The sequence below is a fragment of the Poromitra crassiceps genome (genome assembly GCF_964638095.1).
Source record: "Poromitra crassiceps genome assembly, chromosome: 9".
Classification (NCBI taxonomy): domain Eukaryota; kingdom Metazoa; phylum Chordata; class Actinopteri; order Beryciformes; family Melamphaidae; genus Poromitra; species Poromitra crassiceps.
Window position 1 is genome coordinate 57,045,913 of NC_139630.1, and position 25,625 is coordinate 57,071,537.

The 25,625-nt window shown below is 44.0% G+C and overlaps 1 protein-coding gene across 5 annotated transcripts in view; it reads left to right on the forward strand.

Moving 5' to 3' along the window:
* Positions 1–19,331: 19,331 nt before the first annotated feature.
* The window catches only part of epha7 (eph receptor A7), a gene marked incomplete at its 3' end in the record, with an annotated part of 116,644 nt that continues 110,350 nt past the window's right edge, over positions 19,332–25,625 (forward strand). For all 5 annotated transcript variants that reach the window (XM_083642735.1, XM_083642738.1, XM_083642737.1 and 2 more), the window contains exons 1-3: positions 19,332–19,433; positions 21,270–21,334; positions 22,390–23,059. In XM_083642735.1, coding sequence (XP_083498861.1) covers positions 19,343–19,433; positions 21,270–21,334; positions 22,390–23,059 — 826 coding nt within the window. In that variant the 5' untranslated portion in view covers positions 19,332–19,342. The remainder of the gene's footprint in view (positions 19,434–21,269; positions 21,335–22,389; positions 23,060–25,625) is intronic.

Sequence of the window (25,625 nt, forward strand, 5' to 3'; positions counted from 1 at the left end):
CTTTTCCTTATTTATCCTCCTGGTCACAAATCATACTGTCACTTTCTTATTGCTTTTATGGCTTTAGATGATTCCACATTGTCTGCTTCCCCCCATGGTACTTCATTGAAAGCAGAGGAACAGAAGTGACTGTGTGTAATGTGTGTATGTGTCAATGACCACTTGTGACCTTAGTCATACAGAGTCATGTCAAATATTGTCATGTGATGTGGGAGCGAAGGAAACTCTCTGACCTACACACTCAAACAGAAGGTTCTGTCCGCTGATGGTACAGCTAGGACTTGTTAAGGTGGAGATGTTTTGCAGTGTATGGTCCTGCTTACTGGAGATGTAGGGTGGAGATGTTTTGCAGTGTATGGTCCTGCTTACTGGAGATGTAGGGTGGAGATGTTTTGCAGTGTATGGTCCTGCTTTTTTGATGTTTGCATCTGATGAAATCTTTTATAGAAGACCTTTTCTAAAAGCATCATGGTCGTTAAAATGTCCTACATAAAAACTGGTAGTATGTTATTTATTTTAGTTGTAGCTCAGGTTTGACCTATAGGTTAACGTGGGTTGACTGAGTTTGATCGAGAATTGATGATGTGGTGCTAAATGTGGGAACATGTGGAGGGTTTGCTTCCAAAAAGCCACATCCAGACGTTACAGCTGCTGTTCAAGTCATGTATATTTCAAATAGAGTAGTGCATATCTCATTTTAGATTGAGCTCTCAATAGAATAGAATGTTTTCGTTGTTGTATTTGTGTCTCGAGGACGAGGTGCATTACACATGACATCCCATAATAACCCTCAATAAACCCATTACTAGCTTCTCTAAGAAATGCGTATTATAGTGGAATGTATGCTTGCTACATGGAGGTTTATGGGCTTCACACTATTTCACGCTGGCTATGTTTGGTGACAGCAAAATGTAATGGATTGAAAGGTGTGAATCCTTATGGATTTTGTATAGGGAAGTAATAACACATGCTGGTATGTTGCTGGGGTGACCCAGGCAGCTTCCACCCCTCGAAGACAAACAGTGGTTTTCGGCTTTAATCAGGTTTGACATAACCAGAAATGTGTAGGTTCAATCCCCACCACCTATCAGACACGTTAAGAAAAAAACAACTTTACAAAGGTTTTACAGTTGTGCTTTCAAAAACTTTCAAAAAAGTACTTTTCCGCTTGCATTTTTCCCTTTCAGAAGATTTCTGTCTAATGAGGCTCTTTGGCATGATGATATGAGACCAGACATCATGATGATATGAGACCAGTCATCAAACAACTTAAGATTAGTGCAGAACAATATTTGACAACTGTGATAACTGACAATTAGAAACATTAGCGATAAGTAAGGACACACCTCCTTGTCCTGTCTGCTTTGTGTCTTTGTGGTCGTTTGTGACAGTAAATCAAGGTTGCAGGATCAATCTTATAGAAGCAATCAAAACGTGTGTGTGATTCACTACTGAAATGATGGATTGTCCTCAAAAATGAAAACCACTTTCTCAATATCATTCTGGAAAAAAAAAAATATATATATTATGTTTTTATATAGGTCACTCTGGGATACAGTGACCATAAATTCTGCGTTGACAGATATGTAAGAGCTACCCTTAAGTTGCTTTGCAATTATAGCTTGGAGTTACCACGGTGACCTTTTTTAAATTTAGAGAACGCTCCAGCGAAAACAAATATGGAGTAGTAACAGTATATCATTTTGATTAAAATGCAGAGGATGCTGCCCTACCATTGTAATTGACCCGTTCACTATGTTTACGTTGGCATTAATATGCTCGTGGCGTGCTTTGACTCAGAGAGAGGTCACTGTTGCAGGCTCGCTTCCTGCGGCGACTGAATTAGCATGCGGAAATATGCCACTTGTTAACTTGTGTGACTTTGGTTTTGGCGTGGCTGTCAGAAGCAGGGAAGCAACACTCTGTGTGTTGTTCTGTGATGTAGGCTACACACAACGAGGGGAAGCAGGGTCAGTTCAGAGAGGATGTTTTAAAGACTAGCAAGCTCACGCGTGCTATGCGTGCTCAAATTTCGAGGGCGGAGCCTGGAGACGATGTGCCGTGGGCGCAAACATGTGGGATTTATGTGGGACGAAGATGTCACTGTTGATTTCACGATTTGCATCACGTTATGGCGAACACCGCAAAATCATGACTGACACCATAATGCAATTTTAATTATGATGATGATGATGATGATGATGATACAAGCCAGAATCTATTTGATGGAATTTGATTGATTGATTTTTGATTGTAATTTGATTTTTGCTACATTCTCACAGCGTATATTCCTGAATTCAACATGAAAGATTTTGTTCCAAAAGTGAATTAAACCCACTATATTTGCAAAATATGACACAAGTGATACAGTGAAACCTTGAACAGCTTTGAAAGCTCATGTTGAGGTCACATGCGGTCACATATCAGGCCTATCAAAAAGCCAAGGAAGCAAGACTGTGTTTGTTGTTGTGTTGCTGCACACAGAGGGCAAGCAGGGCCAGTTCACACAGCACCTTTTAATGATACAAGCCACAATCTACATTATTTCATGTGAATTTTTGGCTATATTCTCACAGCCTTTTCCTGAAGGGTTTAACATGAAATATCTGGTTCCGAAAGTGAAATAGGTGGGTACGCTGCTCTACCCTTACAGAATGACAACGATTTAAAACAGATCTGACCATTTTGACAGGATAAATAGGTTGCTCAAGTCGTTGCTTGACGAAACGATGTACAACACCTCCAACAGACTGTAGACTTCAAACATGGCGGTATTGAATAAATGACCTTCAGTTGTAAATGGAAAAATAAGCTTCTCTAAAGCATTAAACCCACTATACCTACACTTCAACCTATGCAAATATTACACAAGTAAACAAACCTTTAACAGCGTCGAGAACTCATGTTGAGGTCACATGCGGTCACATATCAGGCCTCGCATCCAAAACTCAAACAACAAACTTTAGAGCAAAAGAAAAGTGTCTCCAGTCCGTTGAATCAAAACATAAACAATAGCAGACTGTATTCGGGTGACAGTACATCTACACATCTTGTGTTTTGATTTGTGTGAGTGGAGGAGATAGTTATTCAGACTGCACTCATTTACTATGGATAGCATCAAAGATGTCACTCACACACACACACAAAAAAAACAAGGATTTGAAGGATTATAGCGCTTTACATATAAACACAAATATAGAGAAATGCAAATGATCAAAGGTTGCATGAAGCAGTAGAGCTGGAGGTTGACAGGGAGGAGGCGATAGAGCGATAGAAGCGCACAGTAGATGAAGGAGAGGTAGAGTTTAGAGAGAGAGAGAGAGGGCACGCCACTGCCTGTGCGGCGCTCAAAGAGAGGCGCACACGGGGCGAGCGGAGTGCGAGTGGCGTCCGTGCCCTCTGCTTCAAAGCCGCGCTCCACTCAGCATTTTCTCCCCGCGCCGCCTCTCCTCCAACCTCTCCTCCTCCAACCTCCAACCAAGAGTTACCCCAATCACAAGATGAAACAGATGTGGACCGATGATGCCAATCCCTCTCAAGCTGACATAATCCCCCTCTGTCTCCCTACACACACACACACACACACACACCTACACACACACACACACACACACACACACACACACACACACACACACACACACACAGGCTTTGTCTCCCTACAGGGAGAAGCAAGTGAGTGTGGAGTCAAAAGTGCACATGGCTGTTTTAATGACACAGATGAGCAGCAGAAACTTTTGGAGCTCATTAATACACACACACACACACACACACACACACACACACACACACACACACACACACAGGCTAAAGGAGGACTACCTGCTCCTGTATCTTCCATCTAAGTCAGTGCGGAGGTGGTTGAAAAGGCGAGTAGTGTGGAGGACCTTAAGAGAGTAGGGTTGCGATTGATGTTATAATGCCAGCAAGTTTCTCCCAAGACTGCCCCTTAGTTGTTGGATCGCTGTAGGCCTGTGTGAAATCAAGACTGCCTCTTAGTTGTTGGATCGCTGTAGACCTGTGTGAAATCAAGACTGCCTCTTAGTTGTTGGATCGCTGTAGACCTGTGTGAAATCAAGGCTGCCCCTTAGTTGTTGGATCGCTGTAGACCTGTGTGAAATCAAGACTGCCTCTTAGTTGTTGGATCGCTGTAGACCTGTGTGAAATCAAGGCTGCCCCTTAGTTGTTGGATCGCTGTAGACCTGTGTGAAATCAAGACTGCCTCTTAGTTGTTGGATCGCTGTAGACCTGTGTGAAATCAAGACTGCCTCTTAGTTGTTGGATCGCTGTAGACCTGTGTGAAATCAAGGCTGCCTCTTAGTTGTTGGATCGCTGTAGGCCTGTGTGAAATCAAGGCTGCCCCTTAGTTGTTGGATCGCTGTAGACCTGTGTGAAATCAAGACTGCCCCTTAGTTGTTGGATCACTGTAGGCCTGTGTGAAATCAAGACTGCCTCTTAGTTGTTGGATCGCTGTAGACCTGTGTGAAATCAAGACTGCCTCTTAGTTGTTGGATCGCTGTAGACCTGTGTGAAATCAAGGCTGCCCCTTAGTTGTTGGATCGCTGTAGACCTGTGTGAAATCAAGACTGCCTCTTAGTTGTTGGATCGCTGTAGACCTGTGTGAAATCAAGGCTGCCCCTTAGTTGTTGGATCGCTGTAGACCTGTGTGAAATCAAGACTGCCTCTTAGTTGTTGGATCGCTGTAGACCTGTGTGAAATCAAGACTGCCTCTTAGTTGTTGGATCGCTGTAGACCTGTGTGAAATCAAGACTGCCTCTTAGTTGTTGGATCGCTGTAGACCTGTGTGAAATCAAGACTGCCTCTTAGTTGTTAGATCGCTGTAGACCTGTGTGAAATCAAGGCTGCCTCTTAGTTGTTGGATCGCTGTAGGCCTGTGTGAAATCAAGGCTGCCCCTTAGTTGTTGGATCGCTGTAGACCTGTGTGAAATCAAGACTGCCCCTTAGTTGTTGGATCGCTGTAGGCCTGTGTGAAATCAAGACTGCCTCTTAGTTGTTGGATCGCTGTAGGCCTGTGTGAAATCAAGACTGCCTCTTAGTTGTTGGATCGCTGTAGGCCTGTGTGAAATCAAGGCTGCCTCTTAGTTGTTAGATCGCTGTAGACCTGTGTGAAATCAAGGCTGCCTCTTAGTTGTTAGATCGCTGTAGGCCTGTGTGAAATCAAGGCTGCCTCTTAGTTGTTAGATCGCTGTAGGCCTGTGTGAAATCAAGACTGCCTCTTAGTTGTTGGATCACTGTAGGCCTGTGTGAAATCAAGACTGCCCCTTAGTTGTTGGATCGCTGTAGGCCTGTGTGAAATCAAGGCTGCCTCTTAGTTGTTGGATCGCTGTAGGCCTGTGTGAAATCAAGGCTGCCTCTTAGTTGTTGGATCGCTGTAGGCCTGTGTGAAATCAAGGCTGCCTCTTAGTTGTTGGATCGCTGTAGGCCTGTGTGAAATCAAGGCTGCCTCTTAGTTGTTGGATCGCTGTAGGCCTGTGTGAAGTCAAGACTGCCTCTTAGTTGTTGGATCGCTGTAGGCCTGTGTGAAATCAAGACTGCCTCTTAGTTGTTAGATCGCTGTAGGCCTGTGTGAAATCAAGACTGCCTCTTAGTTGTTGGATCGCTGTAGGCCTGTGTGAAATCAAGACTGCCTCTTAGTTGTTGGATCGCTGTAGGCCTGTGTGAAATCAAGACTGCCTCTTAGTTGTTAGATCGCTGTAGGCCTGTGTGAAATCAAGGCTGCCTCTTAGTTGTTGGGTCGCTGTAGGCCTGTGTGAAATCAAGGCTGCCTCTTAGTTGTTGGGTCGCTGTAGGCCTGTGTGAAATCAAGACTGCCTCTTAGTTGTTGGATCACTGTAGGCCTGTGTGAAATCAAGACTGCCTCTTAGTTGTTGGATCGCTGTAGGCCTGTGTGAAATCAAGACTGCCTCTTAGTTGTTGGATCACTGTAGGCCTGTGTGAAATCAAGACTGCCTCTTAGTTGTTGGATCGCTGTAGGCCTGTGTGAAATCAAGGCTGCCTCTTAGTTGTTGTTCTTCTCCGACGCGTTGGATGACGGAGCTTTGCATTTTCTTTTGTCTTCTTTCTTCTTCGTCTTGATGAATTAGTCAAACGTATCTGAGTAGAGATTCATAACGCAGTGCTTCTCTGTCCGCTGCCTGCAGGCAAAGATGGCTACCATGAGAATCAGTCTGATATACTGTACGTTTCTTCTCACAATCAATTCCACGTGCAAAATCATTTATAAGTGTGCGTGTATATGAGTTAAAGATGGATCCTGCTGCAGCTGTTCCCACATCAAGACTGTTGCCATGAGTCAGAATCTGCCCCACGTTAGACTCAGCTCTCAGTCTTAATCCGTTTCACTACCTTAACACGTTCACTGCCAATGACGTGTTGATACGTCAAAAAAAATCCAACGGTTGACTGCCAATGACGTGTTAATACGTAAAAAAAAAAATTGACGGTGGGACGTTGATCTAACCCTTTTACATCTCTTATATAAATATTGAAGCCACCGAACGTGTACAACCCATTCCACCGACCCACTAAGTGGCGACAGTGCTCTCCATTCTAGAAAAAGCCGAGCCAAAACTGCAGGGGAACGCGCGATGAAACCATTCTCCTACTGTAAAATGGATTGGCGAAAACGCTTTCGCGCTGATTGCTGGCGGTGGGGGATTGCAAATTTGCATAATAGATTATGGGTGCAACACACTTTGAAACACGCAGCATAAATAAGACCAGAATCGCAAAAGAAACCCCGTTTCTTGGGGTTTCTCAACCGAAACCCCAAGAAACGAGCGAGCCCATCCAGACTTGCCCAGCGGCCGCCAGCAGACAGGAGCAGCAGCAGCAGGCAGCAGCAACTCGCTTGTGACACACCCGCTGCAGCCAAGAAGAACACACACGGAGGGAGGAGTTTGAAGTAGAGGGGGGTTTCCTGCTGTTATGGAGGAAATTACTGTTCAAAACTATTGTTTAGATGTCTGACGTCTTACTGATGCCAAAAATGAATGGTTAAAGTGACTGTTCTATCGAATTTCACAAAAAGCTATTTATCTCAGCTTAAATTTTCAGACGCTGAAACCATGCTGTATTCAAGTGCTAATGCCTACATAACTACTAACTCTACAAACTAACTCTTTTAGACAGAGAAAGCACACATTCTATTAGTTCTTTTGAGATATTTTGTGTTCACAAAATCTTAGCAGAAAAGAATCCTCGGGTCTTGAAAGATGAGCCAGAATCCTCAAAAAAACCCTCTGGCAGAAGCTACCTACAGTAAAAAAAAATGGCTGGCAGTGAATGTGTTAAGACTGAGAATATTATTATTTAAATCTTTTCATAACGTTCGGTGGCGCTGTGTGAAGCCTTGCATCGGAGAACCAATCATGAGTGTTGTGGGCGGGCCTGCTTTCTGGGGGGCAGTGACGCTCATGCAGAACCAGTGTCTCGCAAAACATCGCCGCGTTTGCGGAGAAACATATGAATCACTTAGAAACAAACATAACCTGTTAATAGGACGTGTTTCATCCGGCCCCGGCGGCTAGAGGTCTTTCCCCCAGCGATAAGCCAGATTCCCGAGGCTAACGTTACAGAGCCTGCTGATGACTTCACAGTAGCAAGCGGACCACTTCAGAGTAGGAAAAATTATTGTAAAATAAACAACAGGTATAAACTCTCTTTGCAGCACATCAGTGTCTTGCTCTATATTGGAACTATGGAACATTGCATTGCCGCTATACCAAATAAAATTCTAATAATAAATGTAGGCGTGTCTGCTGCCGGCCGTTCTCGCCGGGCTCGAAGAGACAGATTTTGACAATGAAATTCCCAGACGTTTGGTGGTTAGGTGGCGCTGTTGGCGCTCACCAAACAATAAGAGAAAAACTCAAAGTGCACTCGGAGAGCACAGACCCCTGCCAAGGCCAATAGGCCAGTCTGCTATGTGCAAATTTTGTTGGATCAGAACCATAACCCTGATCCCCCGCCCGCCCCTTACACCCCCCAGCCACTCCCCCTACCCACCCCTCCATCCCTGACTCTCTATTGACCTGCCTATCCCTAGCCCCGCCCCCTTGCTTGACCCGAATCAAATTGGATCCAGGGCCGCTGGAAGTCACTTTAAGCAGGGGGTGCTGGGAGTAAGGGACTAAAAGGGGAAAAAATTTGATGTTTTTTCTTTTTACATTTTTTTGCCATATTTAGAGGAATATCTCATTTTAAATTAACATTAGGATACTGTTGTGATGTAATTATTCAGTATTTTCTCCTTTTCTCACCCATCCAGAGCAAAGAGGGAGATATATAGCATGATGATAATGCTCTATAAGGATGTGTTTGGTGACGAAAACACCTTATGGCCCAATTCCACCGCTGGTATCAACGCGGCCCCGCACAGCTCGTCACGCTTTTTTGTCTCATTCCACCGATCAAAAACGTGGACAACCCGGGTTGATCGGGGTTGAGTCGTGCTGCTTTTGCTCCCTGCTCTGTTGAGGTTCTAGGGCTGTGGACCCGGTACTATATGGTGACGTGAAAACACTGCAGACGACTGATTGGTCAGGCAGAATCGTGTTTACTGTAGGCATCTACTGTCAATGCTGGATACCAGTTTAGTTAGCTTACCTTCTCTTCTGTTATGTTATTTCCATCAGTATTTTGTGTTGCTGCCTTTGGCGCTGGTGAAATAAAATCGATCTCCTTGCTCAGCTTTAACATGCGCTCCTCGGGAAGCCCTTTGTAGTTGCCTCCGCTAGGCCGCAGGCGAAGCCGCGGTCTTGCCTGTTGAGCTGCCGCTGGGGTTCTCCCCGTAGCGCCTCTCCCGTCCCCGCGCAGTGCATGCATGTGAGTTTGAGTAACAACAAAGTGATATCCATTCTCCTAGCCGATTATCACATTTGCCCATGTACACTGTAGGTAATTTAGAGGCACCAGTATTTCATAATCAGTTTAAAAGTTCCGTGTATTGATTTCAATTTAACATTATACTTATAGCCTACTTCGGCTATGGGCGGAGGGCAGATATGCGGTCGCTATCGACCAGGTGTGGGCGGAGGCAAGTAAACTTGCTATGGAAACAGTGTCTCTATCAAGTAGAGCCGAGTAATACCAGATAGAGTGGAGCTGTACTGTGCTGTTATATGTGGTGGAAATGAGCCATTAGTAAATTTTCGCTCACAATGGGGACTCAGAATGGCGATATCTCCGGAACGCTGGGGCTAGGGTTAGGGTTGGGCCTCCTGGGGGGCGTATCCAAAAACCAACAGCACCATCGTGCTCAGCGACCAGAAATAGGTCTAGTAGGATGTGTTTGGTGATGAAAACACCTTAGTAAATTTTCGCTCACAATGGGGACTCAGAATGGCGATATCTCCGGAACGCTAGGGCTAAGGTTAGGGTTGGGCCCCCTTTGGGGCGTATCCAAAAACCAACAGCACCATCGTGCTCAGCGACCAGAAGTAGGTCTATATCTCCCTATTTGCTCTGAATATACCAGTTAACATGACACAGACTTAACATGATAGAAATATTATCAGCAAACTTAATGACTAGACTAATTATTCTGATCTGAATGGCATATATCAAGAAACATTGACTCCTCTCTTTGCTGTATAGTGGGACGTGCATTTTTGAGTAGGCTATTAAAATAGCATGTCAAGTTCACATTTCTTTATTGCCAGATTAAACAATTCGTATTGGTTGTTGGTTGGTTCAACACAACATGTGCGTGCATGCGCGCTTCTTCTTCTTCTCTAGCCTACAAGCATGTAACTTCCGTGATTGTTATTGTTGATAATTCTATTTATATAGGCTACATTTTCAGTATATCAATAATGAAATCATTTCCCGAAACATTCTTAAACAAGAAAGGAACATAGTGCACTACAAAATATTTCTAATTACATTTGTATTTTTTTTTTTTTTTTTTTGGAAAAAATCTACTTCCCGCGGCCCTGATTGGATCCGCTCCCAAATGTTCTGGGTTCTTCCTTGGCCCGTGCATGCTGCATGCGCCCTTCCACCAAGTTTCATGAAAGCGGCACCAGTAGTTTTGTCGTAATCCTGCTAACAGGCAAACACACAGACGGACAAACGGCACCGACAACAGAACCTCCTTGGGGAGGTCATTAGAGTTTGGGCACTTTGGGTTTGGAGGAATACACAGTGGTTTGTCCAGTTCATGTCCAGTTCATGTTCAGTATGAGTTGAATTTGACAGCTGTATTCTGACTTCTGTGTGCCTCTCAGCAATATGTGTGAATTACTCAAGTCAAAAGAAAATTGTGCAGAAATGTATTTGCATGTTGTTGGCTTTTGCAGGGACATGAATTTTATGTATTTACACGCTGTTAGGTATGTTAATTTTATGCACTCCCCTGCTATGAATTTGTATTAAAAAAAATAGCATTGCCTGTTGGATGTTGTTGGAGAATTAAAATAGCTTTTTGTTCTCTCTCGCTCTCCAGTGGTGAAATACACAAGGAAATCAGGCGCTGGATGCCGGAGATAGATGGCGAATTAAATTTCCCCCCATGCCTAAAACAGCTTCAACGCAATGTGCAAACCGCCTGCTGCATTGTGCGGACAGCTGATTAAAGAGGTCTATTTGTCAGGGGGGTGGCAGGCGGCAGACATGCTGCGTCTGGGCCACCGAGGTGGACAGACGACCGCGAGAGACGCACGACAAACACTGCATTTTACCTGTCTGGAAACCGGGCATAATGTCGAATATCAATGTAAATTTGAAATAAAACGTCGGCAATATACGCTTCGAAAATGGGGCATTTTACCTCTACAATCTCAATGTAAATTTGAAACAAAACGCCAGTTCATTTGAAAACATCGCTGTCTTACAAGCGTTAAACGCAACTAAAATAACTTTGGTTATGTTTGGGCGACTAAAGCAACTTGGTTAAGGTTATGGTTTGCTTTGATGCCAGAGTGGAACCTGTGCTCTCTCGGTGGTAAGACGGGTCACTGCAGCCGGTACACTTCCTCTAATAGCACCCCTTCACCCTGAGGTGCAGCAATGTACTTCAACACGGGACGCTCGTTAGACTCTATGACATGTACGCCAAGTATCGATATCAAAAATCAATAAAAAAAGCCTGATGTTGCAGTCCGCGCCTGCAGTGGCGTATTGAGTCCAGAGAAGCTTAATAATGTAGCCTACATTTTGGGCAAAAACAAAACAAAAAAACACTGCATATTTTACTTCCGGTGAGGTCAAGCAAAAGGTAGGAAAAGGAGTTAGACAATATATCGCAATATTCGATATATCGCAATGTTCAATATATCGCAATATCAGCGATATCGCAATATCACAATACTATCATATCGTGACTCAAGTATCGTTTTAGTATCGTATCGTGGGCATCTGGTGATTCCCACCCCTATTATTCACCTGAAACGTATTTTGCCTCAGAAATGGTCATATTCAACTTCTCCGTGGATTCCAGAAATGCACAATGGCAACATTTGATTCGGGCGAGGGGGCTGCACAGGCAGGCAGCTGGAGAAACACTGAAATCAAACCCCTTTCTGCTGGGCATCCTTCACATTCAAGGGGGCCACCATCTACTCTTTCAGAAATCCTAACTGACTCTGAAAGGATGTTAATTTACTGTATAGGAGACAGTTAGGTAATGCGATACGGGTGCTGCATGTGGATCTGGGTGATACCTAGCAGTCTGCTGTACAGTACAGAGGGGCTTCTTTTCGCTTGGTGAACGGAGATTTATCGCTGGATGAGCAGCTGAACAGTGCTATCGCTAACGTGCTGTTTCAGTTGTGCGTTTACATCTCGGGCACGAGCATCCTGCTCCGTGCAATATGCACGAAGCTGCACCAACATGTCACGCCACCTGCTATTCATATGCATGACAGCCTTAAGACATATAGCATGCACACACTTTCTGTCCCTATCAATTATTACACAGACAAGGTGTCATGTGACTTGCACAAATCTCAACATGTCATTCGTTGAACCTGCATTAGAAACAATATCTCATTGATATCATTTTTCTCTTGTTTTCGTTCGATTTGCTTTATTTGAGCGTTTGACGAATACCCTTATGCAATGATATAATGCACTTTTCTGACAAAGAAACAAAAGTGCATACATTTTATAAAAATATATATGAATATATAGATATACCAAATAAGTAACACAAAGAAAAATAAAGGAAACAAAAAAGGGAAGACACAGATTTTGTCGTCTTGTTTTAAGAAAAATAAGATTTTACGCCTGTGTATGAGACTAAGTCACTTGTTTTTCACAGTGTATTGTAGTTATAAACGGCACAATTGGATTAAAACAGAAGTTCCCAAATCGCTGGACTCCTCAGCTTTCACTCGCTTCATCGCTCCAAGTTGGGTTTCAGAAATCTCAATAGTAGGATTGTGGGCGAGCTCGAGGGAAGCCATTTTATTCCTTCCTAAATAAACAAACAACACAATGACGGTGGAGGAGCCAATCACTGTGCCTGAGCTACGTGGGACCAAGCTGGCCACATGATCTCCATAAGCACGGAGGTCTGGATAGCTTCATTTGTCAACATTCATTCCAACAATCCCACAAGCGTATCCAAAGCACCAGTGACATAGGAAATGAACCAGTCATCAGCGAAGACCTCAGCTCCCATCAAGCCAGTAGACCGTAACCTAGTGACATGTGCTGATAACTAGCTCACTGAAACGGAGTTTTTGCAGAAAATACACACAGCGTCTATGAATGAACAGCTTTGATACAGGATTATATAGCATGCACATCTTATGTGCACAAGGCAGATGAATTAGTGCTTTAATTATTTTCCCCTCGCATTGAAATATCAAACTTCAAGAAAAAAGGATTGTCTCCTATGTGGCTATCTTGAATGTGAACACATCAAGTGCTACATTTCTTTTCAGTCATTTGTGGCTCCATTTGCCCTGTTTTCTCCCTCTAATATTCCAGTCTTCTTCATGTTCTTCCTGTAATTAAATTCAAACTTTGTTTCTGCGACATGTATTCAGCTTGTTTGCTCTCGGGTAGATTCTACGGGCCGTTAATGAACTCAAACACAACAGACATCGTAGCACCTGTAACTGTTAGAAAGTAGAGCAGCAACATGCCAGAAAGGAATTTGCTTAATAAGTAGGTTTTGCATAAATCTCACTTTCAAACGACTAATTGGATCAGAAAGAAATGTGAATTTGCAGTCGATTTCCACGTCTTCTGATGAAGCCCTTTTCATAATTGCGACCCGACGGCTAAACGTGAGTTTAAACACAGGGGAAACTGCCTGGTATGATTACTGTTTCTCCACGACTTTGCATTTTAAAACTTCAGCAGAGACAGAGAGAGAGACCGGGTCCGACAGGAATGTGATTATATCAACAAAACGGTGTCAGGTGCAAATGGGTTTGAGCTGCCCCACAACAAAACCGGTTAAATTTTCAACACTTGAGATTTCCTATGGGACAGACATTCCATATTACCGATCTATAAAAAGAACCAAATTGCCTGCTTGCACAACCAAACCGCCATCTGACAGCAGACAGAGGGCCTCTGGGCTGCTTCTCATGGTCGCTATTAAAGCTATGGGTGGTGTTTTCCTCCCGGGCCTGACAGGCAGACTGCAGACTGCCCCCGCCCTGCCTGGGTGCCACCAGCAGCCAGCAGCAGCATGCCCCACCAGCTGTGGACCCCTTCACTACACAGACAGACAGACACACATACAGACACACACACACACACACACACACACACACACACACAGACAGACAGACAGAGAGGGGCAGCATGGGAACCAGACAGAAGTACATACATGAGAAGTACTAACTTCTCTCTACATCTCAGCAGTCATTGGGACGGTCTAGCTTGTCATTGAAGCCTGGAGGGAGGAAACAGTGACAGAGGAGCTCGCTGCTGCTGAGGACATTGCTTCAAATTTGTCAGATACATTTCTCTGGAAAGAGACGCAAGTTGTTTACTTACATGTATGTGTCAGACGTGTCACTGACTCGACTTCAAGTCAGTCTCAGGTCTTGAGGCACAAGTCTCAAGTCTTACCAAGTCAAGTCTAAATATGGAAGACCAAGCCGAGTCAGAACAAGAGTCTAGTATCCATTTAATATCTTCGACAACTAAATAGGTATTTTCCATGCAATATGGTTTTAATAGGCTCAAAATCAGTTTCACCTTCAGTAAATCCAATCATTCCATACAGAAAACGGAATTTAGCTTCTTGAAAAGCACTTTATAAGTTTCATGAATGATTATTATTAAATGATGGCGTCAGGTGGAAATGAATCTCATAGGTTTCAATCTTTTGTCAAGTCTTTACAAATCTTATCAAGTCATCAAAGTACAAGTCAAGTCTCAAGCAATTCAAATTGTGACTTGAGTCTCACTTGAGTCCAAAACATGCATGTAATGTACTGTGTACATGGCTGGTTTCCCCCAGAAGTGTAATGTTGTCGGGGGGGAAAAGCCTTGTGTCTAACCATTGTTAGACACAATAGCTCTCCATTGAAACACATGAAATAGTTTAAAGTGGGAATGACTTAGTTTAAGGGGGTTAGAATCGACGTATGAAGGCAGGGCGACCCACCTCTGATGGAAATGGAAACTCTGCTACATGCATGAGTGTGTGTGTGTCTGTGTGTGTAATGAATGCATCAGATGAGTGTGTGTGTGTGTGTCTGTGTGTGTAATGAATGCATCAGATGAGTGTGTGTGTGTGTGTCTGTGTGTGTAATGAATGCATCAGATGAGTGTGTGTGTGTCTGTGTGTGTAATGAATGCATCAGATGAGTGTGTGTGTGTGTGTCTGTGTGTGTAATGAATGCATCAGATGAGTGTGTGTCTGTGTGTGTAATGAATGCATCAGATGAGTGTAACTAGTCCTGCGTTGGCAGTAAGATGGCGTCTCGTGGTGGTTTTGTGGAGCCTCCTCTTACCCAGATGAATGATGTCACACTGTCACTGATATCTGCACAAGTGGGGGGTCGTCAAAAGCCTAAATGGGGCCGTTAATTGTCTGTCAGTTCACAGTTTGCCTCGACACTCCTCACAGCGCGTCTTGTCTCGACAGCTGCATCTTCTGTCCAGCCACTCCCTCGTCATTGTTGCCTGTTATGACAGACCGCCAAACAGACCCTTTTCACGGCGGCCATTTTGTGCCGAAAAGGCAGGGTAAACACAGGTGCAAGCAAAACACTAACGAGGGTTTCCAACTTCCACGATTGTAAGTTGTAATGGCATTCCTTTATAACTGGGAACTAGTAATCTTAGGGTTCAAAGGTCATGAGCTGGGACGGTGATGTCACCAGAGCTGGTATTTTCCATCCAAGATGGCTGCTCCGCGCAACAACACTAGTTATAATCGTAGTAAATGCTGTTCATTAGCACTTCTGTCTTGTTTGTGTCTCATTGAATCAGCGGTACACACAGCACTGCCTAACTTCTATCTGTGTGGACAGGTTGCTGCAGTGTTTGTACGCCCAAAATGCCGCGAAATGCCTTGTAATCAACTGTTATTGCTAACAATGGCTAGCCTGGCTAGCGACTGGATCTGACCAGTGAACAGTGAACTTCCCAGCTCACGTTTTCTGCAAATGGAACGCTAACAAAACGGATGTGACGTCATTTAGCCTCCACATCCCAGTTATTTTTGCGATAAAGCAACGCACGATTGGAAAACCCTCATTACTGTTTTGCTTGCACCCGTGTTTACCCTGCCTTTTTTCGACACAAAGTGGCCCCCGTGAAAAGGGTCTATTAGACCTAAATCAGCTCGAAAAGGCTCCGCTTGCAGAGAGCCGGCACATATGTGCATCATGACGCCGCGCAAAATCAGGGTTTCACAGACAGACTTCCAGTGAGGTTTTCTCTCGCCACACAGACAGACTTCCACTTCTCTGATACCCGACCAATTTGGTGAGGAGAAAGCGAGATGATGCTGGCTTCATTGCTGTCAGCGCTGAACATAACACCGGTAATGCTGAGTGTCACTTCCATATGAGCACAGCACGAGGCTTTAATTAGAGACGGGACGCCATGGCAACAGGGAACATGTTTACATTAGGTGCGATGAGAACAGGATGAGACAGACGTGGACCAGTGAAGGATGTTGTTTGTTGGATACGAGTCTTGATAGTGTGAAGATGTACACAGCGTTGTTGTTGTTTCTTGTCCCTGATGTTAAGAGATGCATTCTAGAAGAAGAGGGAGTCTTGAAACTCTAGGCCAGTGCCTGTCACAGGGGACGCAATGACAGCGGTTGATAGCGAATAACAAATACGTAATTATGAATATTCAAGTATTGTTGATTGAAAACCAAAAGGCAGCTCATAATATATGTACTGTGTTGTGAGAAGTTTACTTTACCCTTAAATAACTTCAATCTCCTAGTAGCAAAAGTTGTAACAAAGATTTATTTACAAAAACAAAAGTGTAACATGGTACCATGGTCCAGCCCCCCCCCCACGAGTCTCCTTTCTCTATCGCCCTTCCCAGGAGACTGACCCCCAACTATAGAGTTAATCCCTTTTGTTAGCTGGCAAACAGGAAGTCATTACAAGAGCACTATAGTGCAGTTACAGCGCCCCCTTGCCTTAGGAGGAGTCATAAGAGGACAATAACATTATCTATTAATCATGAAAGTATAGATTTAAAAATCTCACCACACCTGTATCGCTGCGGCCTAATGCCACAGTTCAACCAAAGGCTGAAATCTCGCCTCTCACCAAGGGGGGAGTTTCGGTTGTGAAAAATTAGGACAATGTGGAAGTGCCAAAAACTGCAGTTTGTCAAATGGCCACTTGAGGCTGGTTGCAAAAGGGAGTCATTCCCCATTGACCCCCCTGTTACAGTGCCTGACTTTACAGCAGAAATAAGCATGTTTAACAGGCTGGTTCAGAAATTGGTTTGGGCTAACTTCACCTATCATGACGACTGTACGGGGGATGAATTTTTATATAACTCTCTCGTTTAGAGTAAAAAAGACTATGTTTTGGGGCATATTTGACAGGACGCTTGTCCAGTGATCGTGCAGCTCGCTGATCACCGACCAATAGCCGGCAGCACTGTGGCTTTTTTGGAAAACCTATGTGAGCAGAACTGACCTGTGCGATAAGCAAGTTGGGGTGAGGTCACACTCACTACACCCATCTTCTTCTTTTTTTACAGTCTATGCTTCTACTGTCTTCACTTTGATTGGTCGTTGTTTATGTGATGACAGTTCACACAAAGAGTGTTTATGATAAAAGTATAACATGAAGCCAGATTAATTCAGCAATAATTACAAATCCAACGCAAAATGTAGTCATGTATCAAGGGCAAAAAGGATTAACAGTAATTTGCATAATAAATAGGCCAAACAAACAAAACAAAAACCAGGTAAATAAACCTTGAAATGAGTCCTTGTCTGCCTCTGTCCATATACACAGTTTATTAATCAATATTTGTGGGCTATAATTACAGCTGTTTTGCTTGTTGGAAGGTAATAGAGATTAATTAGTGACCTGCAACAAATGCTGTATGTAAAGGATTAATGAGCTTTGCTTTATGCGTTAATTTTTAAGTGATATGCCAAGTCATCTGAGAAAGTGGAAATTAACGTTACCCCGGTTAATTGTCTTTTTTTGTTTATCTTGAGTCACTGTTTAAGACCCCCAGCGGCTCGGTTCATCTACGCTCCAAAGTGTGTGAAGCAGCAACACCATCATGAATCAAGTCCACTGTCATCTCAATGGGCCGTCTCAGCGGGGCTTCCCCTTCCTTAAGGTGACCTTCTGAAGATAAACACGCCATTTAATGTCTCTCCATCCAATACAATGCTTTGGCTTCAGCATCAAAGGCAAACCTCCAACACTCATTAGAGTCCAGGAACTTGAATGGAGACTTTCTTCGCCCTCTCGCTTTTCCTTTTGTTTGGTCGTGACGGTGAAATATCTCCACCCGAGGACCAGTCTCATGAAGCCGTCATAAACGTTATGAAGTGTGCTGTACTTTAAGGCAATGCTGCAAAGCAATGCACTACTGGGAAAGTTCAGAGCTGCTGTTTGAAATAAAACCATGTCAGTGACAATAATAGCTAATCATTTAAAAAGTTAGAAACATCCCAAATATAAAATAAATATAAATATACTAACCTTTATCCGAAATAACAAGTAGCCTACAGTGTGTTCTGTTGAAAGTGCCTGGAGTTAAAAGTCATGACACCACTGTGTCTGGGCCTCCCCTCAGACAAAGGTTCCAAAAGCCCCCCCACCCTTCCTTTATTACTTGCTCAATTCCTGGATGCCTATGGGATCATTCCTGGATGCCTATGGGATCATTCCTGGATGCCTATGGGATCATTCCTGGATGCCTATGGGATCCCTAACCCTAACCCTATGGGAGCGCAATGATGTTATTTGATCCCAGATGGAGACGCTCAACAATTGAGCCAAGAGAGCCTGATAATGCTGTTTGACATCACTTCAGACTACATCCAATACATAAAAGAGGTCTGTCTGAAGGCAGACTCTGGGAAAACTACTGTATCACAATCTCTCTCTCTCTTTCAACACAAACCACTGTGCCGTTACTGTACTATGTTTCACTTACAAATTGTATTGTTGAACAACTTTTGTCAATAAATAAAATCTCTTTAAACACATTTCGGCTCTTGTGATCTCCTTTTGATAATAATTAATGTAATCTTAACCCCCCCCCCACATCCATTCACTGAACCTCACCTGAAACAGTTTGTAAACCCCCCTGGGCTCTGCATTACCTCTGCACTGTGGGTTTGTGATCCACTATCGCAGAGAATGGATAAAACATTTTGATTTTTTTTTTAAGTGTGAAAACGGAAGAGATGAGATTATAGACTTTTTTTTAAATGATGTGCTATTTCTACCAAGCTAAATCCTGTGTGTGTGTGTGTGTGTGTGTGTGTGTGTGTGTGTGTGTGTGTGTGTGTGTGTGTGTGTGTGTGTGTGTGTGTGTGTGTGTGTGTGTGTGTGTGTCCCTTGCCCTTTTCCCTTTTCCTCAAGAAAACCAAAAAAATGTCTCATCCAAGTTGTCACAACCTTCTCTCCTCCTTGCATTCACAAACAACCGCCTCGACGCGCTCATTGGCCCTCAACATTTGTGACGTGTGTTTCCCCAGGGTCTGATTGGACGGTCCTGCTGCCAGTCGTCTTGAGTGACATCACTTGTGGTCCAGGCTCCGCCCGGCAGCCGCCGACGCTATTTGAGTAGGGAACAGCGGAGAGTTGTACATAGAGCCGCTTCAGTGTCGTCAATGGGAAGCACACGCAACGGTGGCAAAGCGAGTACGGTCTAGAGTCAAATGAACGGCTACACCATGGTCTCCACGTCCATTCCGTGTCTGTGGATTACAATCTGCCTTCATTTATGTTATGTGGACACTGGGAAAGCACAGAACGCCAAGGAAGGTGAGTTGTAAAGTTTCGACTCTCTCATCCCAACGCGTTTTTACTGACATGACACCCCTCCAAACTGATGTCGCTGTGAGATGTAGCCTACTGAGCAGCGGGAATGCTTTGCTGTCTTTCCTGGTTATTTGACGAGCATTCATGTAAAAAATACGGATTTTTATTAATTAATTTATACATTTATTTATTTATTTTTCAAGCGCAGTGACACGCAGCCTGTGTGTGAGGATGACTGTGCTGTCCACTCGCTGTTTACGAGCGACCTCGGTGTTTTACGCACGGCAATTAAACGCTGTACAATACGGATTACGCACAAAATGGTTTTACTCTATTCTAATGCAAATAGCCTATACGCGGACATTCAAACTAGCCTCCTTATTATAGATTTACAATCTATCACCACTAACGAGGTAATATCAGTGGATCGATCTCCCCAAGATCGTTGGAGTCTAAACCCATGCAGTCGGAGCGTTATTTCTTCCAAAGTGGCCTCGTCGCACTATTTCTGTAAAGGAAAAATAGTACGGCATACTGTTCTGATGTGAAGCCTTCTGCCAGAGTAGCCTTTATGTTGAAGTTGCGCGATTCAGAGGTGCTGAATTAAAACGCTTCCAGGATTTAAACAACTCCAAATGAACACGGCCAGGGAAATAATTGGCACGTTTAATTGATGAGATTGCAGTCGGTAGTCAAATTAATGAAATGATATGGGCTGTTTGCGTAAAAATCACACGACATTGATTTTGATTACCACCAAAACTGTAGCATATCCCAGCGCGGCATTCACCCATCACTGGATTTAATTGCTGCGAATAATTGCAAAACTGTGTTTATACTAGATTTAGATGAGAAAACCTCGATACCAGACAGATTCCACTAAAATGGGGGAGAGGAGCATAATAATCCCTTCTCAGAAAGCTGTCTTATGTTGAATATGTCTATAAATAATTGTTTTATTAAATGTCGCTGTTTGACGCTTCCACGTAGAAAACAAGCATCGTCCGAGTTTGATTAAAGACATTTCCCTGCGCAGATGACCGCCTCGGCCAAGCCAACAGTTAGATGGTTTCAGCCAGGAGAGTTTTATGGTCGATTCGAGCTTCAAATATTCCGCAGCATAACCGCCTGTATGCGTCGGGATGGGAGACAGGTGCGCTCCTTTGACCTTAACGCAAGAACTTGCGCCAGAAACACTTTGAAATGAGTTTATTGTTGATTGCGTAAATAACTAGGCCTACTTTACAATGCGCCTAATTATGCGTAATGAATGAATTCACTCGTATAAAAAATATTCTAACCGGCGTTTGGTGTGTCCCGGCTCTCAACATGGGGTCCGGGGACCACCAGTTTGCTTTGGGGGGGTTCATGGGGGTCGTCAGCAAATTGATGAATTGTTAAATTGAAGCGTTATTCGATTTATTTCAGAACTTACCACAACTAGAGAAGGTATAAGAATATATTTAGATCATAAATTACTTCCATTGTTATCTCTATCTACAGATACATGGAATTCTGGACAAAATAATATCTCACAATAGAAATACTCACAAATGGGGGTCTGTGCTCTAATGTGGACTAAATGAGCGGCCCTTGGTATGAAAAAGGTTGAGAATCTCTGTGTCAGTTATAAAGTGAAGCATATACAGGATTCAGGACCTGTCTGCTGCAACACATACAGTATAGGCTATAGGTGTATTGCATGTTTTGCTTTAGCTGCTGCTATAGAAATTAGGTCACACAGCTATATGCGCTATAGATGTGTGGCTTGTCAGTTACACAGCCCCATGCAGTACCCGGTGAGATTTAACCACCTGCCTCTTCGCTCCCTGTCACTAGTGATACTGCTGGACTCCAAGGCACAGCAGACAGAACTGGAGTGGATCTCCTATCCTCCCAATGGGGTAAGTCTGCAGAATCACTGGCACAAGGATGAATTACCAATCTACTTTTTCCAGGTCTCTGATGTCCCACATCTGTGATATGAATAATAATATTTTTGGGTGTGAATTAAATATACATAGGGTTCAGACACACTGGCTCAGGCACCTTGGCTCGCAGTGTAGTGCTCAGTTCTTACACGTTTCTTTCTCTTGTGTGAGAATAATAGATAATGTTCTGTGAAAGGCTGTTTCAAAGCTCTATGCTTTTTTGACATTCAGTGCACAAAGGCCTTAAGCAGCCCAGGATAGTTTGCCAACGTGCCTGTATATTAAAAGAGGCTTTGGTGTTGAAACTTTGAAAGGGGGGGAAAAAATGTGAGGCGAAGCAAGATACATTCAACATAATCATCGTTTAAAGGCTTATTTATGTTTTTTTTAATGATTAAAATACAACTAACATTAATGGTTAACATATTTGCCGCATCAAATTGGTATAGTCTGCCTTCATTCATGTCCTTTATATCAGTGCTTCTCAAAGTGGGATCCGGGGACCTCCAAGGGTCCTTGAGGTGTTTCCAGCAAAAAAGAGGAATCATTTATTTTCTATAAGTGACACAATGACTGTATGACTCTTTTGATCATGGATCTCCTACACTTTATGTAATAAAACATAGAAACGCAAAAATCTGATCAGATGTGGGACCCTGGGACAAAATCTTATCAGATGGGGTCCGTGGTCTAATTTGTGTCAGTTTAGGGGTCCTTGACGTGGAAAAAGTTTGACTGCTTTATAGTGTGCACACAGAGCACTACATTTCTCAATGTCTGAAATCAGTAGAATTCGCCCCCCCCCCCCCCCAAAAAAAGATCATAGATTATACTTAATGTCACACTTACAGTACACTTTTGTCACATTTATTACACTGTAATACCTCTAATTGAGGCTTCATTGCCAATCATTAAAGATCTTTATGTCCATCTTATTTTATTGGCTTTACTCCAACTTACATTTTATCATTAGTTAATTTCATTTCAAGATGTTCCATAATGGACTTAAATCTGTCTTGTTCTTTCAGTGGGAAGAGATCAGCGGTTTGGATGAGAACTATACCCCCATTCGCACATACCAGGTTTGCCAGGTCATGGAGCCCAATCAGAATAACTGGCTTCGGACTAACTGGATAGAGAAGGGCGATGCCCAGAGGATTTTTGTGGAACTGAAGTTCACCTTGAGGGATTGTAACAGCCTACCGGGCGTGGTGGGGACCTGCAAGGAGACGTTCAACTTGTACTACCAGGAAACCGATTCGGAGGTCGGCAGGAATTTACGAGAGAGCGCGTACGTGAAAATTGACACCATCGCGGCGGACGAGAGCTTCACCCAGGGCGACCTGGGCGAGCGCAAGATGAAGCTGAACACTGAAGTGCGCATCATCGGCCCTCTGTCCAGGCGCGGCTTCTACCTCGCCTTCCAGGACGTAGGGGCGTGCATCGCCCTGGTCTCTGTCAAAGTCTACTACAAGAAGTGCTGGTCCATCATCGAGAACCTGGCCACGTTCCCGGACACGGTGACGGGGTCAGAGTTCTCCTCTCTGGTGGAGGTGGAGGGCGCGTGCGTGAGCGACGCCGAGGAGGAGGCCGACAACTCTCCCAAGATGCACTGCAGCGCCGAAGGGGAATGGCTGGTGCCCATTGGGAAATGTATATGCAAAGCGGGATTTCATCAGAAGGGAGACGCGTGTGAACGTGAGTTGTCACTCTTTTCATCACAAACGCGATGATCGTTTCATATTTTGATCATGTCATCATACAATAATAATAATCATTGATAGGACTTATATAGTGCTTTTCTAAGTATTCACAGATGCTTTACATAAATAAAATACAGAAAAAAATACAAAAGTTACCAAGTCAAAGAGGATAAAGAAGATGGTAGAAGGACGGAAGTTTGAAATTGAGTTGTGGCGAGGCAGTGGGAGTCAGGTATTTTTAGGCTTTTTGGAAAAGGTGGTTTTTCAGTTGGTTTTTGAATGAAGGGAGTGCGACTGAGTTGAGTGAGTAGTATAACATTATAACATCTTATTCTATTGGTAATTAAATTTAACCATTTAACAAATTACACAGTTGTTTCCAGTGGAATGAAAGCAGTCAGGGCTAGATGCTGAGTTCCATACTGCAAAAGCAGATTTGTGTTTTGATTATGCAAAGCAGGTAAAGGGAAATTTAGGCAAAGCTGAATAGTTTTGTTGGCAAATGGGATGAAAGCATCTGATTTGACAGCAGCAGAGTTGGGTGAAGTATTGAGGCCAGACATCCTCGGTGGAGTCATTGGAATCCGTGTTATAATGTTTGATTGTCAGGCTCTTAATTGATAGCGGCGATTCTGTTGACACTGGGATTAAATAATAACTGGCTCTTCAGTGGCTCCTCGGCTCGAGCAGCTCTCCTCCCTCCGTGCTCCTCGTCTCGAGCAGCTCTCCTCCCTCCGTGCTCCTCGTCTCGAGCAGCTCTCCTCCCTCCTGCTGGCAGCGAGCCAAGGCAATCACAGGCAGAATACACAGGTCTCAGGTCTCGAGGAAGTCCAGCCAACCTCCCGGTATCTCTGTGCCCCGGCCAAACCACCCCGACACGCGAGCAAAACAAATAGCCGACCATACTGTGGCATTTAGGCCTCAGGATATTTAAGAAGGCGCCCTAACAGGAAGTGCAATTACAGCCTGGGCGGAATTGGGATTGTTGCGTTGTCGGGCCGGCCGGCCGGCGCGCGGGTCTGCAGGGCCGTGCCGCGGCAATTAACAATAAAGTGTTTTCTGTCAGTCTAATTGCTCAGCGGATTACTTTCAGTCGCCACCTGACTTGAAAGATAAAAATCAATCTGGATTAAAAGGGGACGACTTAGGTCACAGATCTTAAATGGGGCTGCCTCGTCAGCCTGGCCTGGATTTTTTTTGGTGGGGGGGGGGGGGGGGGGGGGGGAATCTCAATCTAAGCAGCTTACGAGGAGGAGCATCAAGCAGTCATAATGACACGGAATGCATCTAAGAACCAATCAGTGACCCCTGGCAGACGGGCTTTTATGCCATGCTGTCACCCATTAGGCTCCTCCCGCTGAGCGAGGTGTGTTCAGGAAATGCATTAGGTCATGTGATCTAGAGAGGAAGGCTGATCCAACCCCAGAGAGACGCTTCTTATTGCTCGTGTTCTTTTAGTTATGCATCGATGGAAGATACAGCGGTGCCCTTAGGCAGAGAAAAAAAGCCTGCGATTTATTTCCAGCGGGAAAACAAAGCAACATAATAGCCAATAGGCTTCGCACTTCAAAGTAATTTAAGCGACCCGCTCCGTTTCTTATTGTGTGCAAAGCCTTCGATGTTCTCACAGCAGCAGGAGAACTGTTGCTGCGTCCCCAGTAGTCATTCATCGATTCAATTGTCAACTCAAACAAATACCTGTAGGTGTATATAGGCGGTCGCACGGTGAGCTTAGCGTCTGGCTAATGCCTGAAAACGGTTCCTTAGTGTGTGTACGCCGATCAATTTCCAGTCTTGACACAACACCTTTATGAGTTTTATCTCCACTGAGGCATGGGAGGCCTTTGTATTAAGGGCTAGTTAATCTAAATAAAATGAGAGTCACACTGCACCGTCAGCACTTCTTCCCGCGGCTCCACTGACATTAAATTGTCCATTCAGTAGTTTCCCCAGAACAAATCTAAAAGCTATTCAAACTATTTCTATCAGCCGAATAGCAGCGCAATAAGTCCAAGTGGCTGTGACCGATAAAAGATGGGGGGGAGGCTGCCTCCTGGACGAGCGTTCGTCGGCTCTGTGGAAGTGCAGCTTCTCTCGCTTGAGTTGATCTCTGTGATGGTGATTTGTCTTGATGTTGCTCCTTTGCTCAAAGATAGTAAATGCAAGATGGACAAAATCAAAGATCACAATACTGTTGAACAAATAGCTCGATATCAATCAATGTGCGACAATATGGTAGGGATGACTGTTGGTGCTTTCACAACATATTTACACAATAACATGTTTGATAAATACTGATCGGTAATGTAGATATAATGTAAGTCGGTAAAGGCAAATTGTCAAGGCAAGTTTGTTAAATATAGCCATAATTCACAAGCATGTCTCAGAGGACTTTGCAGAGAATGTATCTGGCTAGATCTAACCCAGTGGTTCTCAAACTGGGGTCCGGGGACCGCCAGGGGTCCTTGAGAGGGTTCCAGGGGGTCCCCAGCAAAAAGGGGAATCTTTTTTTTTCACTATAATTCCATCCATAAGTAACACAATGACAAATATGACTATTC